The sequence below is a fragment of the Otolemur garnettii genome, unplaced genomic scaffold (genome assembly GCF_000181295.1).
Source record: "Otolemur garnettii isolate 467f Iridium unplaced genomic scaffold, OtoGar3 scaffold00004, whole genome shotgun sequence".
In the NCBI taxonomy this organism is placed as follows: Eukaryota; Metazoa; Chordata; class Mammalia; order Primates; family Galagidae; genus Otolemur; species Otolemur garnettii.
The window spans coordinates 5,355,034-5,379,421 of NW_003852399.1; the positions used below are offsets into that span (position 1 = coordinate 5,355,034).

A 24,388-nucleotide genomic window follows, 5' to 3' on the forward strand; every position below is an offset into this window, starting at 1 on the left:
GCCATTTACGTTCGTGATCCTAAGTTTGGCTCATTCTGTCACTCACTGAAATCCTGGCTTTCCTGAGGCTTGAACAGAATTCTTATTTCATTCTAATCATGAAGACTAAGATTCAAAAACTCCTTTTAGAAGACTGATACAGATGTGGTTACCAGCTGAAACTTGGGCCACCCATAGCTCTTAGAGCTCCCACTCATGTCAAATGTGACCAGGAGGAAAGTGCTCCCCCGTCCCCCCACTCCGGTCCTATAATGCGATCATCACTCCAGCTTATCTGTACCATTATGCACCGCAAAATTCACCTCCTTAAAGTATTGGAGTCAATGAGTTTTTGTCAATTTAGAGTTGTGCAACCTTCATCACAATCCCATTTTCCTTGTCCCAACGTGGTCCCAGGGTGCATTCGATCTCCTTTGCCACCCCCAGGCCAGGCAACCACTAATCTATCTGTCCTTATAGATTTGTCCTTTCTGGACATTTCATGTATAGATCCACACCCTGTGTGATCCATGTGACTGCCCTCTCACCTCGTGTAGTGTTCACCCATGTTATATATAGCAAGTAACAGAAAGTGCTGCATTCCCACTCACAGAGAGAGAGTGGGAGGGTGCTTTCCAGGGGTCAGGGTCGGGGAACGGGGAGATGTTGTTCGATGCGTGCAAACTTTCAGTTGTAAGATGAATAAGTTCTGGAGACCTAATGTCCTACATGGTGACTATAGTCAATCATGATGAACTCTGCTGAGAGTAGATCTTTGGTGTTCTTAACACACAACACACATGCGCGCTCACGTACACACAACGGGTTTTTTAGAAAGCACTTCACTGCCTTTCATTGCCAGGTAGTATTCCATCCTATGGATTCACCACTCAACCACTTGGACATCTGACATTTGACTGTTTCCATTTTTTGGCTATTATAAATTGTGCCGGTCTGAACATTTATACATGAGACTTTGTGTGAACATATGTTTTTAATTCTCTTGGGTAATACCTAAGAATGGAATTATGGGATTGTAAGTTTGTTTAACTTTTTTTTTAAGCCAGACTGTTTTCATAGTGGCTGCATCAATTTCCACCCTCACTAGCCATGTGTAAGGTTCCCCCTCCCACAGTTTTACCTGCCTTGTTTTCCGAGTGGTTATCTTACCCCCTCCAGAGTCTGTGACAGCCAGAAGACACATTTCAGAAACATAACAGATCCCACAACTGTTGGGGAACCACCCTTGCGGGTCACCCCACCCCATTTCTCAACTTCTCAAAAGTCTGTTTCATAGACTTTTTATTTTCTTGTTACTTGACTTACTAAAATACAGTTTTTTTTTCTTTTTTTTTTTACTCAATAATATTCCTGTAATTCTTCTCTTGTGATCTTGGGCCCTAGACATGGTACTCATATAACCAGTCATGGGATTTAGTTTTATACATCTGTAGGCCCCAAATGGATAAGCCCTTCAGAGGGAGACACTTTGGTACACCAAGAGACTAGCACACAACACGGCATAATGCAGGCCTTACGAATATTTACTGAGGCCAGACATGGTGGCTCATGCCTATAATCCTAGCACTTTGGGAGGTCAAGGTAGGAGGATCATGTGAGGCCAGGAGTTTGAGATCAGCCAGAACAACATAGTGAGACCCTGTCTTTACAAGATTAGCTGGGTGTGGTGGTGTGTATCTGTAGTCCCTGCTACTGGGGAGGTTGAAGCAGGACGATCCCTTGAGTCCAGTAATTTGGTGTTGCAGTAAGCTATAATGACACCATTGCACTTTAGCCTGGGTGGCAGAGACCCTACTCCCCTCACCCCCCCCAAAAAAATTGTTGAATAAATCAGTAAAGATTCATTTGATTTTGTTTCTGTTCTTTGCTTTCCAGGTATATATAACCAGAAGAAAGAGTGGAGATTCAATGTACACATTTGGTTCAACTATATACTAAGTTCCACATTAGCCTGCATTCCTTGGAAAGGGTCATATAATTCCTAAAGGATTCACTCCTGTCAAATGTGTTGTGTCAAATTTGACCATTGAAAAGATGATATGTGATCTATAGTTTTCACAGAAACTTTAGGAGAAGTTCCGATCTTTCAGTTTAAATGAAAACTCTGAGACCTGGAGCAGTGAAGTGACCTGCCCAAGGTCCCCTGCATGTGCTAGTCAGCTCTAAGGGTCAGCTCCCCTTCTGGAAGAAACCCTGTCATAAGGAGAGGGGTGCTAGAATGATGGGAAGATAAGGGGCTGTGGCAGGACTCTGAATGCCAGGCCTGAATGGCCTTCTATAGGAAGGGAAGGCTCTGGAGTAGGGTGTGAAACTACTCAATGAGTATTCTAGTAGATTAATATGGGATGGGCAAGATGGGAGTTAGGAGACCAGTGGGGAGGCTGTCAAGTGTGAAGCAAGGAGGGGGGGCCTGGTGTGGCAGAGTGTTTGCAGACAGAACTAGGAAGGAAGAATCACCAGTTGTGCTAAATGTCTGGATGACTGGAGTCTGCAGTGGACTGGACTGGAAAGTGGTAGTCTTGATAACTGAGATAAGGAAGACAGGACCGAAGTGCAGGTGTGCTGATCACACAAGTGCCCACCATAGCCCCGGGGCACAGCCTAGAGGGCCAGAGGGTCTCTGCACACTTCCTGCTGTCTAATATGGGCTTGACTATGCACAAGTTTGTGACCTTGGGCAAATGACTCGATGACTCTGTGCCTCGGTTTCCTCATCTGTAAAATAGGGTAATAACAACCACCTCCTAGGGTTGTAGGGAGAATCACATTAGGTGACATACTGAAGGCACTTAGACCTGAGCCTGGTGCACAGCACCATCAGTTCATACTGGTGGTGCTTCCTCTTAGGCCTGTAACTTATCTCTGTCCTTGCAAATAACTGTAACTAGGGAGTGTCCAACTGTAGAAGCTTTGCCTAATTCCATGTTTGAAGCTCTATACATAAAATGTGAGAGAGAAATATCTTATTTTTTAGAGTTTGTGCCAATGTTTAAGCTTACCAGTTGAAAATTTCTCAAAAGAATTAGCTTTGGGCAGTGCCTGTGGCTCAAAAGGGTAGGGCACTGGTCCCATATGCCAGAGGGGTGGGCTGAAACCCAGCTCCGGCCAAAAAAAAAAAAAAAAAAAAAAAGAATTAGCATTAAAAACATGCCATGTCCAAGACTTAAATCAGTCATATATGAAAAAATATGTAGCTAAAATGTCTAGTGTGGTTCTCAAATGCTACTCTTGGGGCCTTGGATAATCTCAGATAGGATTCTGGGGCTGTCCTGGGAAGGGGGCTAGAACCCCCACCTCCTCGGTGACCAGAACTACTCCCCTTTACGCTGTCACAGATATTGGGTTTCTTAGTAAGAGATATCTGAATTTCATTTGAAGACAGCTTTCAATTTTCTTTTAACCCCTGTACAGAAATTTACTAAGCATGCCAGATTGATAACAACTACTAAATGATAAACCTTCAAAAATGAAAAAGAATATATATATATGTTTTTTTCTTTTTTTGAGACAAGAGTCTCACTATGTTGCCCTAGGTAGAGTGCCCTGGTGTCACAGCTCCCAGCAACCTCAAACTCTTGGGCTTAAGTGATTCCCTTGCCTCAGCCTCCCAAGTAGCTGGGACTACAGGCACCTGCCAAAACACCTGGCTATTTTTTTGTTGCAGTTGTTTAGCTGGCCAGGGCCAGGTTCAAATCTGCCACCCTCAGTGTATGTGGCTGGCGCCATAACCACTGTGCTACAGACACTGAGCTGAAAAATGAAAATATATTTCATATAAAACATCAAACTCTTTGAACGGCTAGACAAATTTATGAAGACTAAAGAAGGGGAAAAATACCATACCCTTCAAGGAAATGCTATTATTACTTTGCATTTTTCTAACTGGTGTAGGTATCCACCACATCAATATTCCATAATTTTAGGAAGAGTTGGGAAAAATGCAAATTGAATCTTGGGCAAACATTTCATGCCGGTCCCTATCTGTTTAAGAAACAAAGTATTTTACAAAGGAATCACACATTCCAAGAAAAGTATGTCTGTTCTGGCTTACATGCAATACCTTCCTCAGTAAAGTCTGATTCAGATACATCTTAGGAAATTCAAAATCACTTAGTTTGCAGACAACTGAATGTCATGCTACATTCTAAATTCCATGAAGATGTTTTCAAAATCGATTCTGCTATGTCAGAGTATGCTTTTGAGCTCCAATGCATGTTATTATTTCATGGCCTTTATTGCCATGGTGACGTATCAAATTCACTTATTTCTATATTTTAGTTAGACGTTTTGTGTGTGCATGTGCACATACACACATATTTATTTTTGTTTTTAAATATGGGCTTTGAATATATATATATTTGTAGACGCTAAATTAGTCAACAGGGAAGAGGAGAGAATGGGATTAAGAATGGAGACCCTGGGACCAGGCTACCCAGGTGTGGCCCTAGCTCAGCCATGTCCTAGTGCCATCACTTTCCACGGGCGACTTCCCTCTCTGTGCCTCATTTTTCTTATCTGCAGGTGGGAATAATAACCAGGCCTCTCAACAGGCTGTGAAGATCATACATAAAGCACTTAGAATAGAACCTTGTACATAGCAAAACTCAATAAATGTTAGCCATCATTAGATATTTCTGATTTCCCAGTGTGGTGAAGATGTGCTTCATTTGGTTTGATTAAATACATAGTCTAGTTGCTAAAAGGTTGCTAAGGGAGACAACAAATTGGCACTCTCTACATAGTTAGAGTTGAAGACATTCAAATTTGGCTCAGTGCCTGTAGCCCAGTGAGTGGGGAGCTGGCCACGTACACTGAAGCTGGTGGGTTCGAGCCCGGCCCAGGCCGGCTAAACAATGACAACTGCAACCAAAAAAATAGCCGGGCATTGTGGCAGGTGCCTATAGTCCCAGCTACTCAAGAGGCTGAGGCAAGGGAATCGCTTGAGCCCAAGAGTTTGAGGTTGCTGTGAGCTATGATACCACAGCACTCTACCGAGAGCAACATAGTGAGACTCTGTCTTTAAAAAAAAAAAAAGAAGATATTCAAATTAAAGACACTGCTGTTCATAAGTCCACAGATCCTCAGGGGTGACAGGACATTCCAGAGCATCTTGTTCAACATCTTTACTATATGGCCCAAGACACCAAGGCCCAGGGGTGATGCCACTTGCAGAGAGCAGCAGCCAGGATGTGTCTGCTCAGTTGACACTTCAGGCTCTGGGAGGGCTGCAGCAAGGTTTCCACGATGGCCACTGATGACCACTGCACTGATAAGCCTGTTACCGGAACCTTCTATGCCATTCAGAATGACAACAAAAGCATTTATATCTTTGGAACTGTCAATAGACAAAGCAAATATAGGAAAGTAAACTGATTCCACACTATAACCTTATGTTATTACTACACTCATAGAAAATGCTTTGCAATTGGTGTGTTTCTATGTTTTTATTTTAAATATCACTTGAAAGACATTCTTTAGTTAAAACTATTATAAAAATCAGTCTGATGTAATAGAAGTAGAAAAGTTTGCACCTTTGGGATTTACACTTCAGGAGGTGCACAGACAGGACTCAACCGCTGATAGTCAAAGTTTTATTTAACATTGTAGAACACATAAAAATAAACAATAGAATTTGCTTGCATTTTTGTTGTGTAACTAGAAAAGTGTTTTCAATCATACTTAAAACCATGAAGTTTACCCCAAAGTATGCTCCGCAGCCAGTCCCGACTGCGTGGCTGAGTGCTGCACTCCCGGAGGCTGCGATAGGAGGTAGGCTGCTGACACCCCTGACGGCAGGTGACGGTTTCCTACTGGGATTGACGATGTCTTTTCTTGTTGTGGTTCTCGATCGCCCTTCTAAGTGCTTCATCCTGGATGAGGTCTGACATTCTCATATCTGTGTGGCTACAGCCAATTTTAGGACAACTGTGAGGAAGAAAGAAAGTTAAGTCAGTCCACTTGACTGCCTTGAGCATAAATTTCTTTCACATTCAAGTGTTTAAGTAGGGACATTTTACCAAAAATGGCACATGTGTTAAAAAATCAGGAATGATTTTATTCTTGGATTGCCTACCTAAGCCAGGCCCTGCCTGGGTGCTGGGGACACAGCAAGGCACAAACAGGCCTACTTCATGGTGTTACTTTCTAATGAGGGAGGGAGGCAACCACTGAGTAACCAGATACACTCGTGCTGAGTTCAGGTACATTAAGTACCACGAAGGCAGTGAAGCAGGGTCTGGGACATAGAGTACAGGGGTTAGAGCAAGCCCCGCCGAGTAGGCCAGAGTGTGGGAGTAAGTCTGTGCAATTGTATGTGATCCAGCCTGAGGCAGCAGCAAGTGTAGACGCCGAGTAGGTCCAGCTTGGGGCTCTGGAGTGAGAACAAAGTGTGTATGGCTGAAGTGACCTGGGCCAGAGGGAGGGCACTAGGAGGGGAGGCTAGAGGGCGAGTGGGACTTCGGATTTTATTTAAAATACAGAGGAAACACAGGAGGGTTTCGAGGTAGCAAAGGGCTGTTTTGGTTGATACTTAGAAAACATTCCTCTGGCTGCTTAATGGAGAGCACAGGCAGGGAGGCAAGAGTGGGCCAGGGAAACTAGTTTGGGGGAGCCCACGAGGCCTGGGGAGAGAGGCCAGGGCAGCTGGGCTGAGGGTAGTGGCAGGGATTAGCTCAGGACACACCTGAGCGTAGGACCTAGTGGACTTGGTTATAGAGGGGATGTCCAGTGTATAGGAAACAAGAGCAGCTGAATTTCACTGGAAGGGTTTGGCCCAGGCAGATGGGTGGGTGGTAGTGCCCTTTAATGCGATGGGTGATCATGGGCAAGGCCAGCTGGGTCATGGTCCTGGGAGTCCTGACTGGCATCATTCCCTCTGGAGAGCCCACTTGACCTCTCAGCGGAGAGACTGCAGGGTAGCTGGGACTTGGGGGAAAGGCTGTGGCTAAAGATATCAGCATGTGAGTCACCCAGAAGGGGTGGGACTAAAGCCACAGCCCTGTTTAGATGTGGTCTCCGCTGAAGGCAGTGGGTTGGGTGAAGTCGCCTGATTGCATCTCAGCGTGAACCAGATTCCGGTAGACTATAGAGGCCCCGTGTTTGGAGTCAAGCTGACCTAGGTCTGAATTCTCTCTGTACCACCTGCTTGCTGGTTATAAGACTCTGGGCAATGTGACCTTTGTGAGCCTCTGTTACTGCTGATTTAAAATGGGTAGAGAATCTATTTCCCAGAGTGATGGGAACACAGTGCTCAATGATGTCTATTTTCTTCACTGTCTCCTACGACTGTCATTTGTTCTCTGACCATCATTCTTCCAAGCAGTTTTAAAGTCCCCGATCTATTTATATCTCGCACATATCCCACCCACCCATTGGTGTGGTCCCTGACCCTTCTGTGAGGTAGGCCCTGTGCTAGGTTCTAAGCACACAACTGTGAAAATGACGACACGGCTCCTGCCCACACAGAGCTTGAGCCCACTGATCTGAAACAGCTCTCCAAAACACACAAGTATATAAAGACCCAAAATAAGAAATATAAGACAAAAGATGCAAATCAGAAAGGAAGAAAGCTGGTCACAAGAGTTCTACTTTGTTTAACGGTAGGAAGCCCAATAGCCAACACCAAAGAGAACTTCTTTTTCTTGGCCCTGATCTCTGGATCAAGGAGTCTTTGTATTCGAGGGGCATTAGTCAAAGGAATGAATCAGACAATTCATTCATGATCAATGATATGACTACATGAAAGAAGAGCAGGGCGGTTTGGCTCAGGTGTGCATCACTTTGATAATTTGGCTGTGCATTAGGGTAGGGATTGAGAAAAATCTGTTAAAAATCTGTATTTTTTCCTAGCCTGGCTTGCACGCTGTTAAGTCTCAGAGTGATTTTTTTCATTATGCACGAAAATAACCAGCTAAGATTATGAAGAGGATTCAGGTGCTTTCATCATGTTAGAAAGCACGTTTTTCATCACTTTAGAAACGGAACTCCAAGTAGGTTGCTGGCATCCCTCCTTTAATGCACCAAATCACTGAATAGCCACTGCTGACTGCCGGGCCTTAGTCTCTCCCTACAGCAGAGTCTAACTCCAATAGCCAGACAGTGAATAAGCTATGGACGGGGAAGTGGGGAGGACTTCCTGATGACATCAGCGGCCATAGTCAGTAAATGAGAGCATTCTGAGAACATCTGATGGACTTAACCACACCGCTCAGCAGAAGAGCAGGAGCCCACATCCATTTCAATGGGATGGAGCCCAGACTGATCCACATCAAACAAAGAGGCTTGAGCTCACTCAGGCGATAGACTCTGGGGACAGAGGCAAGAACCAAATAGCCCTCCCAAGGGGAGTCAGATGGTCTAATGACAAAAGTACAGGCTCCAAAGTGAGAAAGACCCAGGCTTACGTCCCCCAGCTGTGGCACTCTGGGTAAGTGGCTTAATTCTCTGTGCCTCAGTTTTTTCCTTTAAAAAGATGCAAGGCTCTTGTGAGAAGTAAGTGGGCCCTGTGTTGGAGGAGCTCACTTCAGGTCCCACAGAGCCCCAGCTCCTGCTCTAGTCCACAGCTTCCCCGGTGAAGAAGCTTGGAAAAGAGCCAGCTCCTCCACATCGGCATGGCGTGGGGACGCCAACACTGTCCAGGATGAGGGACGGTTCAGAGAAGAGTTTCTGGAGGGGAGGTTAATGTAGGTGCGGGTGCAAAACCCTGTTTCTCACCCATCTCAAGTAAACAAACACACACAAATTTTTAAGCTAAAGGATAAGAACAGGCCATCATGTTGTGGTACTGACTCAGGGCACTCCTTGGGAGGAACAACTCTCTACACAAGCAGGCGGCATTAATCCCCCACACGGTGGTGAGCAAGGCAGGTGTGGCAATACTTCCTACTACTGCAGCGCGGGGCTCAGCTCTCCAGGCCTGAACTCGGGCCACTGCCCAGGCACAGCATTCCACTGCGGCGGGGAGCAGGCACAAAAGGGTCTGCAGCACAAAGGGAACTGGGTCTGAGGTTCCACAAGGCTGAGGGGGAACCTTGGCCTCAGCCATAGCTCAAGGGCACAAGATTCTGAGTCTTACAAATTCCTGAGTTCCAAGAATTCCAAACTTCAATCCACAAGTGGTAGAAAAAAGGTCTTGAGATACTTTAGGAAGTCTGAGTAGGATAAATTCCTGTCATACCTAAGCACAGAGTAATTCTAACATAATGTGTCACTAAGCAGCACAGTGTGCGACCATGACTCCAGCAGTCTCACCTAAAGACCCACTGCTGTTTGTGCTGTGTTCCACAAAGAGCTTTCCTTCTCCACCATGACCAAGAAATTTGTGGCTAGAATAAAATTCCCTACCCTTTCCTTGATCCCAGAAATGCTGTGAGAGGAGGATGCTATTCCCACTTTACAGATGAGGACACTGAGGCTGACAGGTGAAACGATTTGTTGGCAAAGCACAAAACTGGAGTTCTGTTGAACTACCCATTTCTATTCAACTTCATTTTACTCTACATGTTCTTAAATATGACTGTTTATTAAAAATAGTTCCTGTTTCAACAAAAAAGCAAGGAAAAAAAAAGGACTGGTAAAATTGCAAATATCTTATTAATAGGAGACCACACGGCAGCTTTATTTGATAAGAAAGATAACAACAGCTTCACTATCAAGAGATTATTTTCAGCAATTAATCTAACTACTATACTTAGTTAGGGCTAAAGTGTCAGCAATATCAGTCTGAGTCAAGGCAGTGGAGAGAGGCCTTCCCAGAGACTGAAGCACACAGAAAAATTCAGTCATTGTCCAGAAACACAATGTACCTGGAACTCCAGTCTAACAAAACGTAATTAGAACAATCTAGGAGGAAGAGATGAGATGTCTCAAACTGGATGTGTCACAGACATTTTTTAACAAAGGGAACCCAGAACTGCTCATCACTCAAACATGCATCATGGGAAATGACACCGTTCACGCTTCATCAGAAGCCTCCAGGGTAAGCCTCACCTGCTGCCAGTGCACCTCATCTCCAGGCCCTGGCCAGCTCCACCCGCAGCTCCTGCGGCCACTGGACTCTCCTATTGCCTTGCCTGTCCCTGGCTGTGCTGGGGTCTTCTTCCTGATTGATCTTTTCATTGCTTAACAAAATGCCTTTTGTGAGGGTTGATACCAGGCTCTGGTCGGGTGCTGAGGGCACCACGGTGAGCAGAGCAAAGCTTGGAATCTGGCCTTGTGGAGCTTAGGGCCAGGCCAAGGTCCCACCTGGCAGTCTTGCCACGGGCAAATGCGTCTATTCCAGGGCCACGTCTATGGTGGCAGATAAGTGGGCTTGACTCCTCTGTACCAATAACCTCACAATCAACTCTGCCAGCTCTGACTCCGCTCTTGAGTTCAAACTCCACGTTTTCTGTAATTCCTAGACATTTCCAAATGGCTGTGTAGCTGGGACCTCCAATTCAGCATGACTCGAATTGAGCCTGTCATAATCCTTTCCTCAGAGCATTCCTCTCTCATGCCCTCTCTGGAGGTTAATGACAGCTAATTAAGAAATGTCAGCCATGCTACACCTCTTCTTCCTTCCTCCTACACTCAGCCCGCCACCAAATTCCATCCACTGTACCTCCACAATCACTCTGGCCTCAACCTGAGTTCTCCTTATCTATAAATTAACCTACAACACAAGCATCCCGATGACCTTTTCACCTCCTGCCTTTCTAATCCACCCTTGGACGGCGATTACACTAACACCCTCAAGTCCAGGTCGGCTCCTCCGGTTCCCTCAGTGTAATCTTCTCCCATCCTTGTGGAGCAAGGGTGGTAAGAACGGTGGTGCTTATGATGGTGACAGTGGATAAAGGCTGAAAATAACGACGATGGGATGATGTTTACTGAGCCTTATTCTGCGCGAGGAACTTTAAGCACTTCACATCTATCTTATTTAAATTACAAATATTACAAAAAATGAGGCAATTACAACTATTAACATCGATTTATAGATAAGAAAAGTAATGAAATCATGACATTTATGTACTCTGTAATGAATCTTCATTTTCCTATCTTTTTAAAAGTTTTCCTTTATTATTGTTGCTTTTATGAGAGACAAGGTCTCGGCATGTTGCTCAGACTGGTCTCAAACTCCTTGCTTCAGGGAATACAGGCATGAGCCACCATGCTGGCTCTACGACTTTCCTACCTTAATTATTGTCTATAACGCATCCTTCTCTCTCTCTTTTATTAACCAGAGAGGGGGGTCTTGCTCTGTCACTCAGAATGAAGTGCAGTGGCGACATCATAGCTCACTGTAGTCTTGAACTCCTAGTCCTAAGCAAACCTCCCACCTCAGCCTCTTGAGTGGCTGTGACTATAGGCATGCATCACCATGCCCAGCTATTTTTTTTTCATTTTTTGGTAGTGATGAGGTCTTGCTATGTGGCTCAGACTCCTGCCCTCAAGACAATCCTCCTGCCACAGCCTCCCATATAGCTGGGATTACAGTCCTGAGCCACTGTACCTTGCCCACAGCATCCTTTTATCCCCCCCTCAATATACAATAACTGCAAGTGTACTTAGAGCCTGAATGGGGTGACACTCTTGGCCAGGAGAGTCCTCTTCACCATTCTCTGAAACTCTCATTTTTCAAGGTCCAGGAGAAATACTATCTTCTCTGTAAACCTCCCAGATTTCTTCCACTCAGATTTAATTGTTATTATTGTTAAGCTATGAGAAGCTAGAGTTTTTGACATCCACGTTATGAAAGTATGACAGAAAAAAAACCTTTTCTAAATGACAAGAGTTACTCAAGTGCTTCCAAATATCATATATAATTCAAAAGAACATTATAAAGTCAAAGTGTGTAATTAAGAAGACCTGTCTAATGCGAGGCCTATTCTGGGAGTTGCTGCCACCCATCCGAGGATTGGTGGTGAGAATTACGCTTTGTATCAGTACCGGCCCTTTCCAAATCTGACTCTAAGAGAATATTGCAAACTTTAAGAGTTGTGAAAGAGAACTAACGAGGAATACCTTATTCTTAGCAATTATTTTAACACCATTTTGCTCTTCAGAAAATGAACACAGAAAAAAGTTAACAGAAAGGGAAGGCTTAGAAGTCTAGAAACAAAGAAAATTATATTCACAGGGAAAAATGACAGGTTCACTGTAGAAAGCTCTCTTTTTTTTCCTTTCTGGTCTCAAACTATCCCCCTGTCTGGGCCTCCCAAAGTGCTGGGATTACAGGCATGAGCCACTGTGCCTGGCCTCACATTTCAAATCTAAGCCAGAAACTCAAAAACAGGTAAAAACATACTGTGGATAGTCTACATTTTACAACCATTAGGCTGCAATACCATTATTCTTCTAGAATAAACAGGGTGAATTACTTGACTGAATGACCATCAAGATATTTACAGTCTCAGAAACCCTATCTCTAAGTCCACACCCAGATGACGAGTGGTGGGGAATTGCAATTCCAGTTCTGGACCAGCGAATTTGGCAATGGAGGAGCAAAGTACACATCAAAGGGACCGTTATCAGAAGTCTACTGAGAACCAGTCACACCTGCAATTCCATTCCTATAACAAATCTATGATAAGAGCCGAGAAACGCCAAACTGAGTCGAAGTCAGTCCAGCTACCTCAGGATTCCGTGTCATTATAGGAACAGGGCCATAGTCCTCTGTGGTCACGAGGGAAGAGAAAGGAGGGAAATACATATATATATATGAAACTTTCGATTAAGAAAATAATTTCTTATTCCAATTATTAAGTTAGTATTTAATTTATTACAATTTCTCATTGAAAATCTGAGTCTTTTATTTTCCCGAGTCTCTCTCTGTGGCCTATGCTGGGGTGCAGTGGCATTGTCACAGCTCACAGGAACCACAAACATTGGCCCAAGCCTCTTGTCTCAACCTCCCGAGTAGCTGGGACTACAGGTGTCCGCCACCACACCTGGCTAATCTTTTTTCCCATTTTTAGTAAAGCCGGGGGGGGGGGGGTCCTCACTCTTGCTTAGGCTGATCTTTAACTCCTGAGCTCAAGTGATCCTTCCAGCTTAGCCTCCCCAAAGGGCTAGGAGTACAGGTGTGAGCCACCTCACCTGACCGAAAAACTGAACAGTAAAATTATTAAAAATAAATTCTCAGTTGTCCACCAATTTGCTTAAACCTTTGGGAAGTTGTTTAAATAATTAAATATATGAAAAGTTTTCCATGACAAATCTGCATCATGATAAAAAGTGTTTACTTAATGATATTTTTTTACATAAAGTACCTGTATTACAGGAAGCAAAATTCATAAAAATCCTGTTATCTAATGATTAAAATTCAATATAACCCTTTTTTCTTCTGTTCTGAAGGTGTGTTTGAAGCTCCTTCAGCCTCTTCCTGAACAGATTACTAATTCTTTCCTCATGTATTGTTTCTCCAGAAAGCCAGCTTCCATGTGTACAGTCTCCTGGAGGGGAACGCAATGTGGGGGAGACAGTTAAGTGTCTTTTCCTCCGGCATGAACACACCCCCTGACTGACTACCACTAAGGAAGGCGCCACTTCCTTTCCTGAGCCAACTTACCAGGCCTTTTTCTTCCGCTTGTGCTTGGACTCAATCATGCGGACAATGGCTTCCTCCTCATAGGTGTGGCCACACACTTTATTTTTCACTGGTTTCTTCATTTCCAGCTGCAATCAAGGACATGTTAGGCTTCCAGCAATGATAATGATCAACTTCTAGTAGCTGTTTTTTCCTAGTCCAGGGCTGTTTAACTTCCCATTCTCTTGGCTTTAGATAATTATCAGTCTTTAGATAAAAAAAATGCAGGACGACCTGTGGCACCACTGTCACTTAGCCTGTGGGCCATGACTTTACTCTTAGGTGCTTACGGCATGGTTGACGGCAAGTTCTTTCCAGCCCAAGAACCTCCATGTACACTCTCCAACCCTCACCACTTTTCTTTTCTCTCTCTTTAACTCCCTGCATAAAATCAAGCAAACAGGAAGCTTTTGGCCCCTGTGAAGTGAATGGTTTTCTTTCAAGAGGAGAAAAAGCAATACCTGTGTAATGGGGCAGATGAAGTTGGTCTGACTTTGGGTCACAATCATATCTTCATCCACTCCTTCTGTGCCATCAGCCTCTCTATCGCCTTGAAGACCATCTGGAAAAAAAAAGGGGACCTGATGAGCCTCCATCGTCTACCGTCGTGCCAAAGTCGAGGAAGAAACAGAAGGAAGAGAGGTTAATAGTCTCTCAGGGGGCATTTGGTGTTCGCCCCCATGCTAGGCACTTGGATACAGGTTAATTCTTCTGCTCCTAAGAGAACACTGCAGGGTACCTGATTCTGTCTATTTTTTTTTTTAGAGACAGAGTCTCACTTTGTTGCCCTTGGTAGAGAGTAGTGGCATCACAGCTCACAGCAACCTCCAACTCCTGGGCTTAGGCGATTTTCCTGCCTCAGCCTCCCGAGTAGCTGGGACTACAGGTGCCCACCACAATGCCCAGCTATTTTTTTTTGTTGCAGTTTGGCTGGGGCCAGGTTTGAACCTGCCACCCTGGGTATATGGGGCTGGTGCCCTACTCACTGGGCTACAGGCACCGCCCCATTCTATTTTTGATAAGAAAACTGAGTAGTAAAAAAAAAAAACCCAAAAAACTTTGTTATAGAGAATTAATATGCAAGGAAGTTCTGCCCAGTGATTGAGAGTGTGGCTTCAGAGTCAGAGGACTGAAGTGGTCATTAGCTGTGAGACGCTGGCTAGTAAGGTACCCTTGTGAAAAGCCTCTTCTTTATACTCTGTTACAAAAATTAAAAGACATGAAGAATGTGCAGTGCTTTGCACAACTCATGACACAAGGAAACAATCAACACGTAGTCATTACTATTAGGTAGTGCAGGGGTTCTCTTGGTCATAGGTTTGAATCCTTTTGCACTTTTAGATATTATTAAAGGTCCCAAAGACCTTTTTCTATGTGGGTTATAGTTATTAATATTTATCATATTAGCCATTAAGGCTGAGGGATTTAAAACATGTCTTAATTCATTTAAAAATACCAATAATAATCCCAGTACATGTTAACATAAAACATTTTAAAAATTAAAAGTAATCATATTTCTAGAGCACATACACAAAAAAAGGGTGAGCAGAGTGCATCGCATTCCATCTGCATAACTATCTTTAACGTCTGGCTCTACAAAAGCCCGTCCAATTATCTGCGTCTGCCTTCAATCTGCTGCAATATGACAGGTCATGCAGCCTCTGAAAAAACTCACTAATGAAAAGAATGAGAGTGCAAATGGCAAATGAGGTCATACTTCTGTCATGAAAACAGTTTTCGACCTTAAAGACACCTCAAGAGACTCTGAGGGAACCCAGGGGACCCTCTGATAACTGCTGAACCGCTCTGAAAGCAGCACTATCTCCTTCTGCAACCTGGGTTCTTTTCATTACATCCCACATGCCCCTCCCTCACTGAGGAAAAAACAGACCACAGATAATTTTTGAATGGGCTATCTCACAAGAAAGCCTTTCTCTCTGAAGAGGGATGATTGCCATTTTGCACAGAAGCCAAAGTGTTGACGGTCTCCTTCCTTTTCTGCCCTTTCCTTTCCCTCCTCTCCTCTCCCTTCTTTCATTTTGGCAAAATAATATAGACATAAAAACTGCTTTATATATATATATACACACACACACACACATATATATGTATGTATACACACACACACACACACACATATATATATTTAAGAGCAATATACTATATATTACTCAGGCTGGTGTCAAACTCCTGGCCTCAAGTGATCCTCACAAAGCACTGAGATGACAGGTGTGAGCCACTGTGCCCGGCCTGTTTTCCTTTTATGTGTGAATTGTTTATGGCTCGAATGGTCTGTCATATCTTTCAGTTCCATAGAACTGATGACTCTGGGCCCCCACCTAGGCCGGACGAAGTGCTTGTCTACAAAGATACTACAGGTTGAGCATCTGTTATCCAAAATGTTTGGGACCAGAAGTGTTTCAGATTTTGGACTTTTTTTTTCTGGAATATTTTCAAGTATATAGAGATACTGTGAAAAGGGGATGCAAATCTAAACGTGAAATTCACATGTTTCATATACAACTTACACAGACAGCCTGAAGGTAATTTTATACAGCATTTTTTCATAATTTTGTGCACCTGTCACATGAGGTCAGGTGTGGAATTTTCCACTTGTGGCATCACAGGGCCCTCCAAAAGTCTTTGGATTAGGGATGCGCTACTTAATGGCTGCAGGAAGAGATTATGGAGCTGTTCTTCAAGGCTACCCAGGGAGGTGATGGCTGGAACCCATGGGCTGCTCTGCTTTCATTTACTCTGTTTTTGGGGGTAGGAATTTTACTTTCTTTCAGTGGCTAGTGCTGTTTTGTACGTCAGCAGCCGGCTGTCCACTGCCCCCCAACCAGCTCTCATTCTTTGAGGAAAGCAAGAATGAAGACCTCAGCGCTTAGGACTTCCCAGGCAGAGCATTTTTAACCACTGGCAATAAGGTACAATGCATGCCTTAGGCCAGGGGTCCTTAAACTTTTAAAACAGGGGGCAAGTTCACTCCCTCAGCGTGTTGGAGGGCTGGACTGCGGACCCCAGGACGAGTTGGCTGCTAAGCAGGACAGGCAGCGGTGGCAAAAACACCTGGTGGGCCGGATAAATGTCCTAGGTGGGCTGCATGTGGCCCATGAGCTGTAGTTTGAGGACACCTGGCCTAGGCCTTCCAGTTTTTTAGGGACCTATAAAAATGTGTGAGACCTTGAAATCCATTTATTGGCTTCAAAACAGGGTAACTATAAAATTGAAATTACTAAATGTTAAAGGTCTACAAAATGCAACGTTAACTTCATTTATTGTTGATTTGGTCATTGAAAATGTTTCAACTGGAAGCAATATGTAGGCTAGATTAATTTTTTAACTTAAGAATTTCCAAGTATGCTAAGATAATTGCTAATAAACTAATAGGCAATTATAAAATACATTACATGTGGAGGGTATTATATTTTAGTGCTGTGATACAGGGTGTCCTGAAATAATAATGCTTATGACTCTGAAGGGTTTTCATGCTCCCCAGGACCTGTCTTTAGTATTCCCAGTACAAGGCTCAGACTCCTAAATGTCCTTTTATCAACCCCTGACTCTTCACAGTGGCTCGGGATAAGCTGGGCAGGTAAGGAGAAAAGCCAAGGTTCAGGCCAGGAACAATTCTGTCTCCTGGACTCACTTTTCAAAGCCTTTTCCTGTGGGCTACTGCCTCTCATTTCGGACCGTGGCGTCTGATACTCAAAATAAAAGTAGCTCTTTGCCATTGCTTAGGGTTTATTCTGAACTGATGGCAGATTTCTGCGTGTAGATGTTATACTGTGGAATTCACCAGAAAACCTGTTAAGATGAATAGCAGAGTTCAGCTGATGTGGGTTTGTTTGTTAGTTTCTATTTTTAAATTTCAGAAGGTACAGGAAGTAAGAAGGCATAACTCAAACGCAACGCCAACCACTAGGGAAGGCTGAGTGGGGAACTTCAAAAGCGTGGGTGGCTACTGGCATCACAGATCATGAGAGAAGGTAACAAAAGGGAGACTGGGCAAGAATGCTGCCAGTGAGTAAGAGCCTGCGGACCAGGAGTCTCTGAACGTCTCTCGAGACAGAACATTTCCTCACCCTGAATCTATATTTATAGAAATTGACATTAGTGTTGGGATTCTCCAATGTGCTACCAAAAGGTCATGTCTGGCAATAAATATCACTTCTACTGATTTAGTGGACCTAAGACCAATCTTTGTGTAAGTTTTACTCGGTAAAAAGGAAGTTTTCTTTAGTAGAGAAAAATTTACTAAAATCACAGAAGTTTTTAAGCTAAGGTTATCTATCCTCAGATTCATTCATCTGGGGAAATTGAGATCCAAAGAAATTGTGGATTTTGTCCAAAACGATGCAGGAATTTAATAGATTTGAATACTAAAATCAGTACATTGGGAGTTCCCCTGGCCCCCAAATTGTTATTTCATTAATAATAACAACACGTGAGGTTTACTGAATGTTATACAGCAGCTACTGTGCTAAGCACTCTATAGACATTATTTCATTTAATCTGCAGAAAATTCCCCATGAAGAATGATATAGTTACTCTCATTGTACAGACAAGAAAACTTAAGCCCCAAGATGTTTTTAGGGCAAATGTAGAAAATATTTGCCTTATAAAAAAGAAATAATTGGGTAAAATCAGTTTAATCTTTATTAAAGAATTCACAATGATTTTCTTGATTATAGATAGAAAAATAAGCAAATCAGTTGTATTACTTTTATATATTATATATATATATAAAATATATATAAAATCACATATAAATAAGACCCACACTGTACACCCAGCTGCCCTGGGTGCTGTGCTGAGGAGGAAGGTTATGTGAGGACAGTCACAGAGCACCCACAAGACACGTAGCAGGGTGTGAGTCAGGTAACTTGAAAGTGATGGAGAAACCATGGCAATGCTTGAAGTAGTCTTTCCAAAGGTCTATGACTACGCCTCAGTGATGTAAATTGTGGGGGGCGGTAGTGAGGGCATTTATTGGACCCTAAGACGTGGGTTCGGGATTATTCAGTTGTGATCGTGTGTGAAAAGTCAATCAGCTCTGTCTTCCATCTTCCTCATCTCAGCCACCATCCACCCAGCAGCCCAAAGCCCAAACCTTGGGAATCATTCTTCACTATTCCCCTTTCTTCATTCCTCACACTAATCCGTTGCCAGTTCTGCTGCCTCTGGTTCCGAACCATACCCCACATCCAGCTCCTTCCTGTTCTTTACTCCGCCCCTCGCTGCAGACCACTGCTGCCTCCTGTCTGGACCTTTGCAGACGCCGCCTAACCAGTGACCCTGCTTTGACAAGGGCCACAATCTGCCCACGTCCAGACCCTGCAATGGCCTCCCCAGCCCTGTGTGACCTTGCCAGACAACCTCTGTGATCAGTCTCCCTGTCACCCATCACATTCTAGGTACAGTGGGCTTTTCTCTTTCTCTAGAACATGCCAAGTTCCTCCTGTCTTTGGGCCTTTACATTAACCTGTCTGGAATGTTCTTCTTCCTGCTCTTGCTCATCCTGCTCCTTCTTGTCATTTTGAAATGTCAGTTTAAATGTCACCTTTTTGGAGAGGCCTTCTTGGATGTCCTAAGAAGAAGAAAAAGCCACGCAGACCTTCTCTACCACATCACTCTGCTGGGGCTCTCTGCACAGCATGTGTGTGTACGCATTATTTTCCTGTCTGTCCGTCTTCCTTCCCTCCTTCCCCACTCCCTGGTTCTTTTTCAGGAAAGCAGGGCCTTTGTTGTCTTGTTCACTGATGTTTCCTAGAGTCCAAAACAGCACTTGGCATATACTACTACATGTTCAATAAACATTTGACCAGGAAAGTGCTTCATCCAATGTGGCAGGAGCGGGCGTATTTCTCACACGATAACACTTAACACATTAGCAGACGTAGCAACACAAACACATACACACACCCTTACACAAGGATGATTTTACAGGTTTTAGTAAAATAACAGAACTTCACTCTCATTTGGGGTGTAGCCGTGGACCCTGAATTACATGATAAAGGCAGGAAGTAAATATAAGTTTTACAATTACAGTAGGCCGTGTGGTAATTACAAAGGAGAATCCAGACATGGTCTTGTGGTCAGAAAATACATTTGGTCCTGGCCACACACAGCCCTAGTATTAGTCACTTGTCTGTCTTCAAGCATCCCAAATTTGGCTACCAGTTAGAACGTTTTATGCCAGATGGGAGATTGCTATGTGCTTCAATTAAGCCTCAACATTTTTCTAAAGCATTTTTTCCTCTTGAAACTACTAGCACATGAAAAAAAAAAATACTTCAAAAATATTTGCTCCTGCTTGAAATGCTTATTAGACTGCCCAGATAATTTTACTTGCACTATTCTAATGACCATATATTTGGAGAGGTTGACATGGTGCATGAAAGATTTTGGGCCACCCTAATATGAAAGAGCACATTGATTAAAAGTTTGAAACTCTATTTATAGTGTGTACACATGTGTCTTTGTCAACTACTGATTTGTTTCTCCTACTCAATAACCGATGGCTGGGGCTCGGTGCCTATAGCTCAGTGAGTAGGGCGCCGACCACATAAATGGAAGCTGGTGGGTTCGAGCCAGCCTGGGCCTGCTAAAAACAACAATGACAACTGCAACCAAAACTGAGCATTGTGGCCTAATCCCAGCTACTTGGGAGGCTGAGGCAAGAGAACCTCTTAAGTCCAAGAGTTTGTGGTTGCTGTGAACTGTGATGCTATGGTACTCTACTGAAGGTGACATAGTGAGACGCTGTCTTAAACAAAACAAAACAAAACCCACAGCTGGGATTATGGGTGACCCCCGCCACCTGGAACTCAGACACATCTTAGACGCTACGTGAGTAAAGAAGTCAGCAGCCTCACTCCCTGTGATGTGGAACTAAGGCTGCATGTGTGTGTTTCGCCTGCTTTGAGGTCTACTCGATGGTACTCTTAGGTGTCTACCCTTGTGTCTCAGTTTCTTCCTGGGACTGGTGGCCTGTTATGAATGTCACCTGTCTGGGTGGACCAAGCCGCCATCTCCCTCTTGGAGAGAACTGCATCCTAGTTTCTAATCCTCTCTGGCACTAGTTAAGACCCTGCTAAGTGTGAACAGCTTTTGCAGAATTAAGATGCAGGTCATATTCAGAGAGGGCCTACACCTTTAAAGATTTCCTAGATGTTACAACCCTCACAAAATGGCAAAACATAACTTTTAACAAAAATTTTCAGTGAACATAGGTTGAGTTAATAGAGTACAATCAGAACAATGTCCAGGACAGTAAGGATCCAATAAATGTTATAATCAATGTTATATACTTCTGTAATTGCATGTAGTTTCTGCTATTATTTCCTTTACCACTACTATATGCCAGACGTTATGCTTAGTGGTGGCAAGAAACAATCCTTGCCCTCTGGGCACTCAGTCACAAAGAACAGATATACACGAAGCAAAGGAGAGTACTACATATATAAAAGAGACTGTGGGAAGAAGGTCCCAGCCTAGAACAGGTCAGCTGCTCTGAGGAGCTGATGTCTGATGGAGGTCGATGAGGAAGATCTTTCAACTGACATTTTCTAATACAACTCTGCTGCCTCCTTAAACGAGAGCACCTCATTCATTACCACCGAAGGTCACCATTCTGACCAGCGTTCTTCCTCCCTTTCTTCTCCTAGCTGTTGTCTAACTGTACCTCAGATTCAATGCAGAGAAATGATCTCTACCCAACCCAACCTCTAGGGCCGATTTCCTTTCTTTTGAAATCCCATATACCCATTGTCTATACCACAATCTTTCAGCTAGAATTTCCTCCTTATTCAATCATTCCATGTGAATGGAAATTCTCTTCCAGATATACTGAAAGGTCCTCAAGGAAAAGCACTGTGTGTTCAAGTCAAGCCAACTCAACTAGATGTCTGTTTATTGAACGCTTGGGCCAAGCACTACACCAAATACCAGCTGTGGATAGAAAGAAGACGAAGACTGGGTCTGGAAGGAGAGACAGATTCAAATACTGAACATCCTGTGTGATGAATGAAGTATACACATATGAGTTTTTGTACAAAGTACTAAAGCAGTGGTTCTCAGCCTGTGGGTCGTGACCCCTTTGGGATTCGAACGACCCTTTCACAGGGGTCGCCTAAGAAAACACATATTTCTGATGGTCTTAGGAACCAAGACACCACTCCTCTACCCGAAAATAATTTTATGGTTGGGGGTCACCACAACATGAGGAACTATATTAAAGGGTCAGAGCATTAGGAAGGTTGAGAACCACCGTACTAACGCATCTCTGAAGATCAGGTGACCTGGAGAAGGTGGTGACTAAGCCAAGCTCTGTAGGGAGGTGTGGGAAGGCAACCAGGATTACAGCATTTAGGTACACGGCTCTGCAAAGCGCCTGTCTGGATTTGCCTGGTTCTGTCACTTTATTAGCTGAGTGCTCCTGGGCAAGGTACCCGACCTTTCTGTGCCTCAGTCTTCTCAGCTGTGAAATGGAGCTAAGAATGGTACTTATTTCACAGTGCTGTGTAAGGTTTAAGCGAATTCCTATATGAAAAGTTCTTTGAATGATGCCTGGCAAATAGCAAGTCACAGTAGCTGACCCAGCACTATCAACATCTTCAATGTGTTGGACGTCTCCACTCCCACGGCTCTTTCGCCATACTCCTCTAAGATGTTGAAAGTAAACTGAATGAAGAGTTTCCGCCAAACGAGCTGACATTTTAATACCATATACCCTTTTATATTATCATGCATTTGTTAATTTATTATCTACTTTTATTTTAAAATGTCCTTTGTCCTCAGCTAACATCAGGTATTACCTAGTAAATACTGTCAAAATAATAGGTTTTTTAAATCATGAAAACCCAGTACAATCAACTGGTGAGACAAAAATTAATCAGCTGAGATTTGGTCATTCAATGTCCCTTGGAAGCCAACAAATCCTGAAAATGTAGTATGATAAATCTTAAAAAATGGTATATGGAAAAAATGTCTGAAAGAATATATGATGAAATGTTGCTGCCCGTCACGTTCAGGTGATGTAACTACTATACATGGGAACTGGCAGTAGAGAACCAAGGACAATTCCTGAGATTTCTGGAGAATAGTTATTTAGCTTGAGCTTCTTATACTTAGTACCCTTCAAGAGATCAAGTAATATTTATGAGGTTAGTAGGATTGATGGCAGTGAGGACGTATAAATTTGTTTATTCTACTTGTCAAACTGAAACAAATGATGAGATAGAGTCCAGAGATCACAGCATTTGAAAACGGAACTGGAAGACTTCCAATTGCTCAACTTTACAACTGCAATGTTCCACTTTTGGGTAAGACAGAGGTGATGACACCATTTCAATCCCTCATTTTTTTTCTAGATGTATTATTTTAAAAACAGTTACGATATTTCTAACTTCTCAGATCCCTTACTAGGTAACGTACCATACATAATTCAATTTACATAATGTGTCCTCTCCCACCTCCTCTCCTTTCAGAACACAAAACAATAAAGAAATGCCTGCCTAGAATGAGAGACTTTAATAACAGAATAAAGCTAGCTCTAATACCATAATTTGTTCTTGTAATGCTTCTCAAATCCTCAAAGGATAAAAGATAAAGAACCACTAAAGATGTCTATTTTGGGATAAAGCCCAGTGGAGGAGGAAGTACCTGTGTGACTGATTGAGCGCAAAGCTGGTCACATCTGTGAGCGTCGACACCATTCTGAGACTCTAAGGATTGCAATGCACTCCCTCCCGCTGCCCCGGATTTAATCCAATGTGTTACTTCTTAGGATTTACTCAGCATGGTAACTACAAAATGCCTCAGAAACTTGCTATTGATTAAACATGCTTATTCTTCCTTTTTACATGCATTTAATAGAGACTATGAAGATTTATGTTTGATCTATTTTAAAACTATTTTTTATATGCACCCATGTTTTAAAAAAACAGTCAAGAGAACAATCCTCAAATATGAAAGAAATTTTAAAAAGGTCAAAGCCTGAGGGTGCAAATCTAGAGAGTTCAAAGATCCTATCAACAATGATGTTGGCCAAGCCCCCCAAATGTAATTCAGCTCCACAGCCTGGCTAAGTGGTCAGAGCAACCAGGGGGCATTGCTCGAAAGTCCAGAGGTGACGGCTCCAGGATTCTCTGGGCTGCAATGGCATCTGCCTTCAGTTTTCAGGGTCTCATCTGATGTAGCCTAATAGCCTAACAGAAAACATACCCCAAACAAAAAACCCTGCTGGCTGGCAGGAAGGAATGGAATGAAAGGGAGAAGGAGAGGGCTGGTTGAAGGAAGGAGCTAAAGGATGAGGGTGAACTTCAGTCCTGGGGACCCGAGAAAGGGCGCCAGGGAGCCAAGGCCCTGAACAGAGCACCGCCTCTGAGCCTTCCTTCCTCTCCCCGACCTCATCCACTTTCCATCCTCTTTAAAAACCTTCCCCACATGCAAAGGAAGACACATGACTTCAAAATCAGGATCAGCTTAGGACACAGCTCTTGTGAATGTGTACAATAGATGTGAGTCATTTGTTCGTTTTGTAAACATGAAGAAATCACTCTTTTAAAACTTCCTCCTTTATGACATTCGCAGAGCTTAACAATATGTTTAGCATGGAACGTTTATTCTTTTCCTTATCCACACCCAAGATGTCAAGGGGGACAAATGTACGTTCTCACTGAAAGCTTGTATGTTCCAGGACCAGTGACAATTATGAGTGAGCATGAGTGGAAGTGAAAGGGGCTGTGATGTCCAGGAGTCCTGGGTTGTGCCACAGAGAAGTGCAGAGAACTGAGAAACAGTCCAGGAAGGCAT

At 43.4% G+C, this 24,388-nt stretch overlaps 1 protein-coding gene across 4 annotated transcripts in view; it reads right to left on the minus strand.

Annotated features, from left to right (window-relative positions):
• Positions 1-5,575: 5,575 nt before the first annotated feature.
• Positions 5,576-24,388, minus strand: part of NSMCE2 (NSE2/MMS21 homolog, SMC5-SMC6 complex SUMO ligase) — a 225,465-nt gene continuing 206,652 nt past the window's right edge. For 3 of the 4 annotated variants that reach the window (XM_003782346.2, XM_023517109.1, XM_023517113.1), the window contains 3 exons: positions 14,029-14,129; positions 13,550-13,656; positions 5,576-5,925 (listed from right to left, as the gene is read on the minus strand). In XM_003782346.2, the coding sequence (XP_003782394.1) occupies positions 5,808-5,925; positions 13,550-13,656; positions 14,029-14,129 (326 nt within the window). In that variant the 3' untranslated portion in view covers positions 5,576-5,807. Of the gene's footprint in view, positions 5,926-13,330; positions 13,434-13,549; positions 13,657-14,028; positions 14,130-24,388 lie in introns of those variants that run through there. The other variant, XM_023517110.1, reaches the window with a different exon arrangement.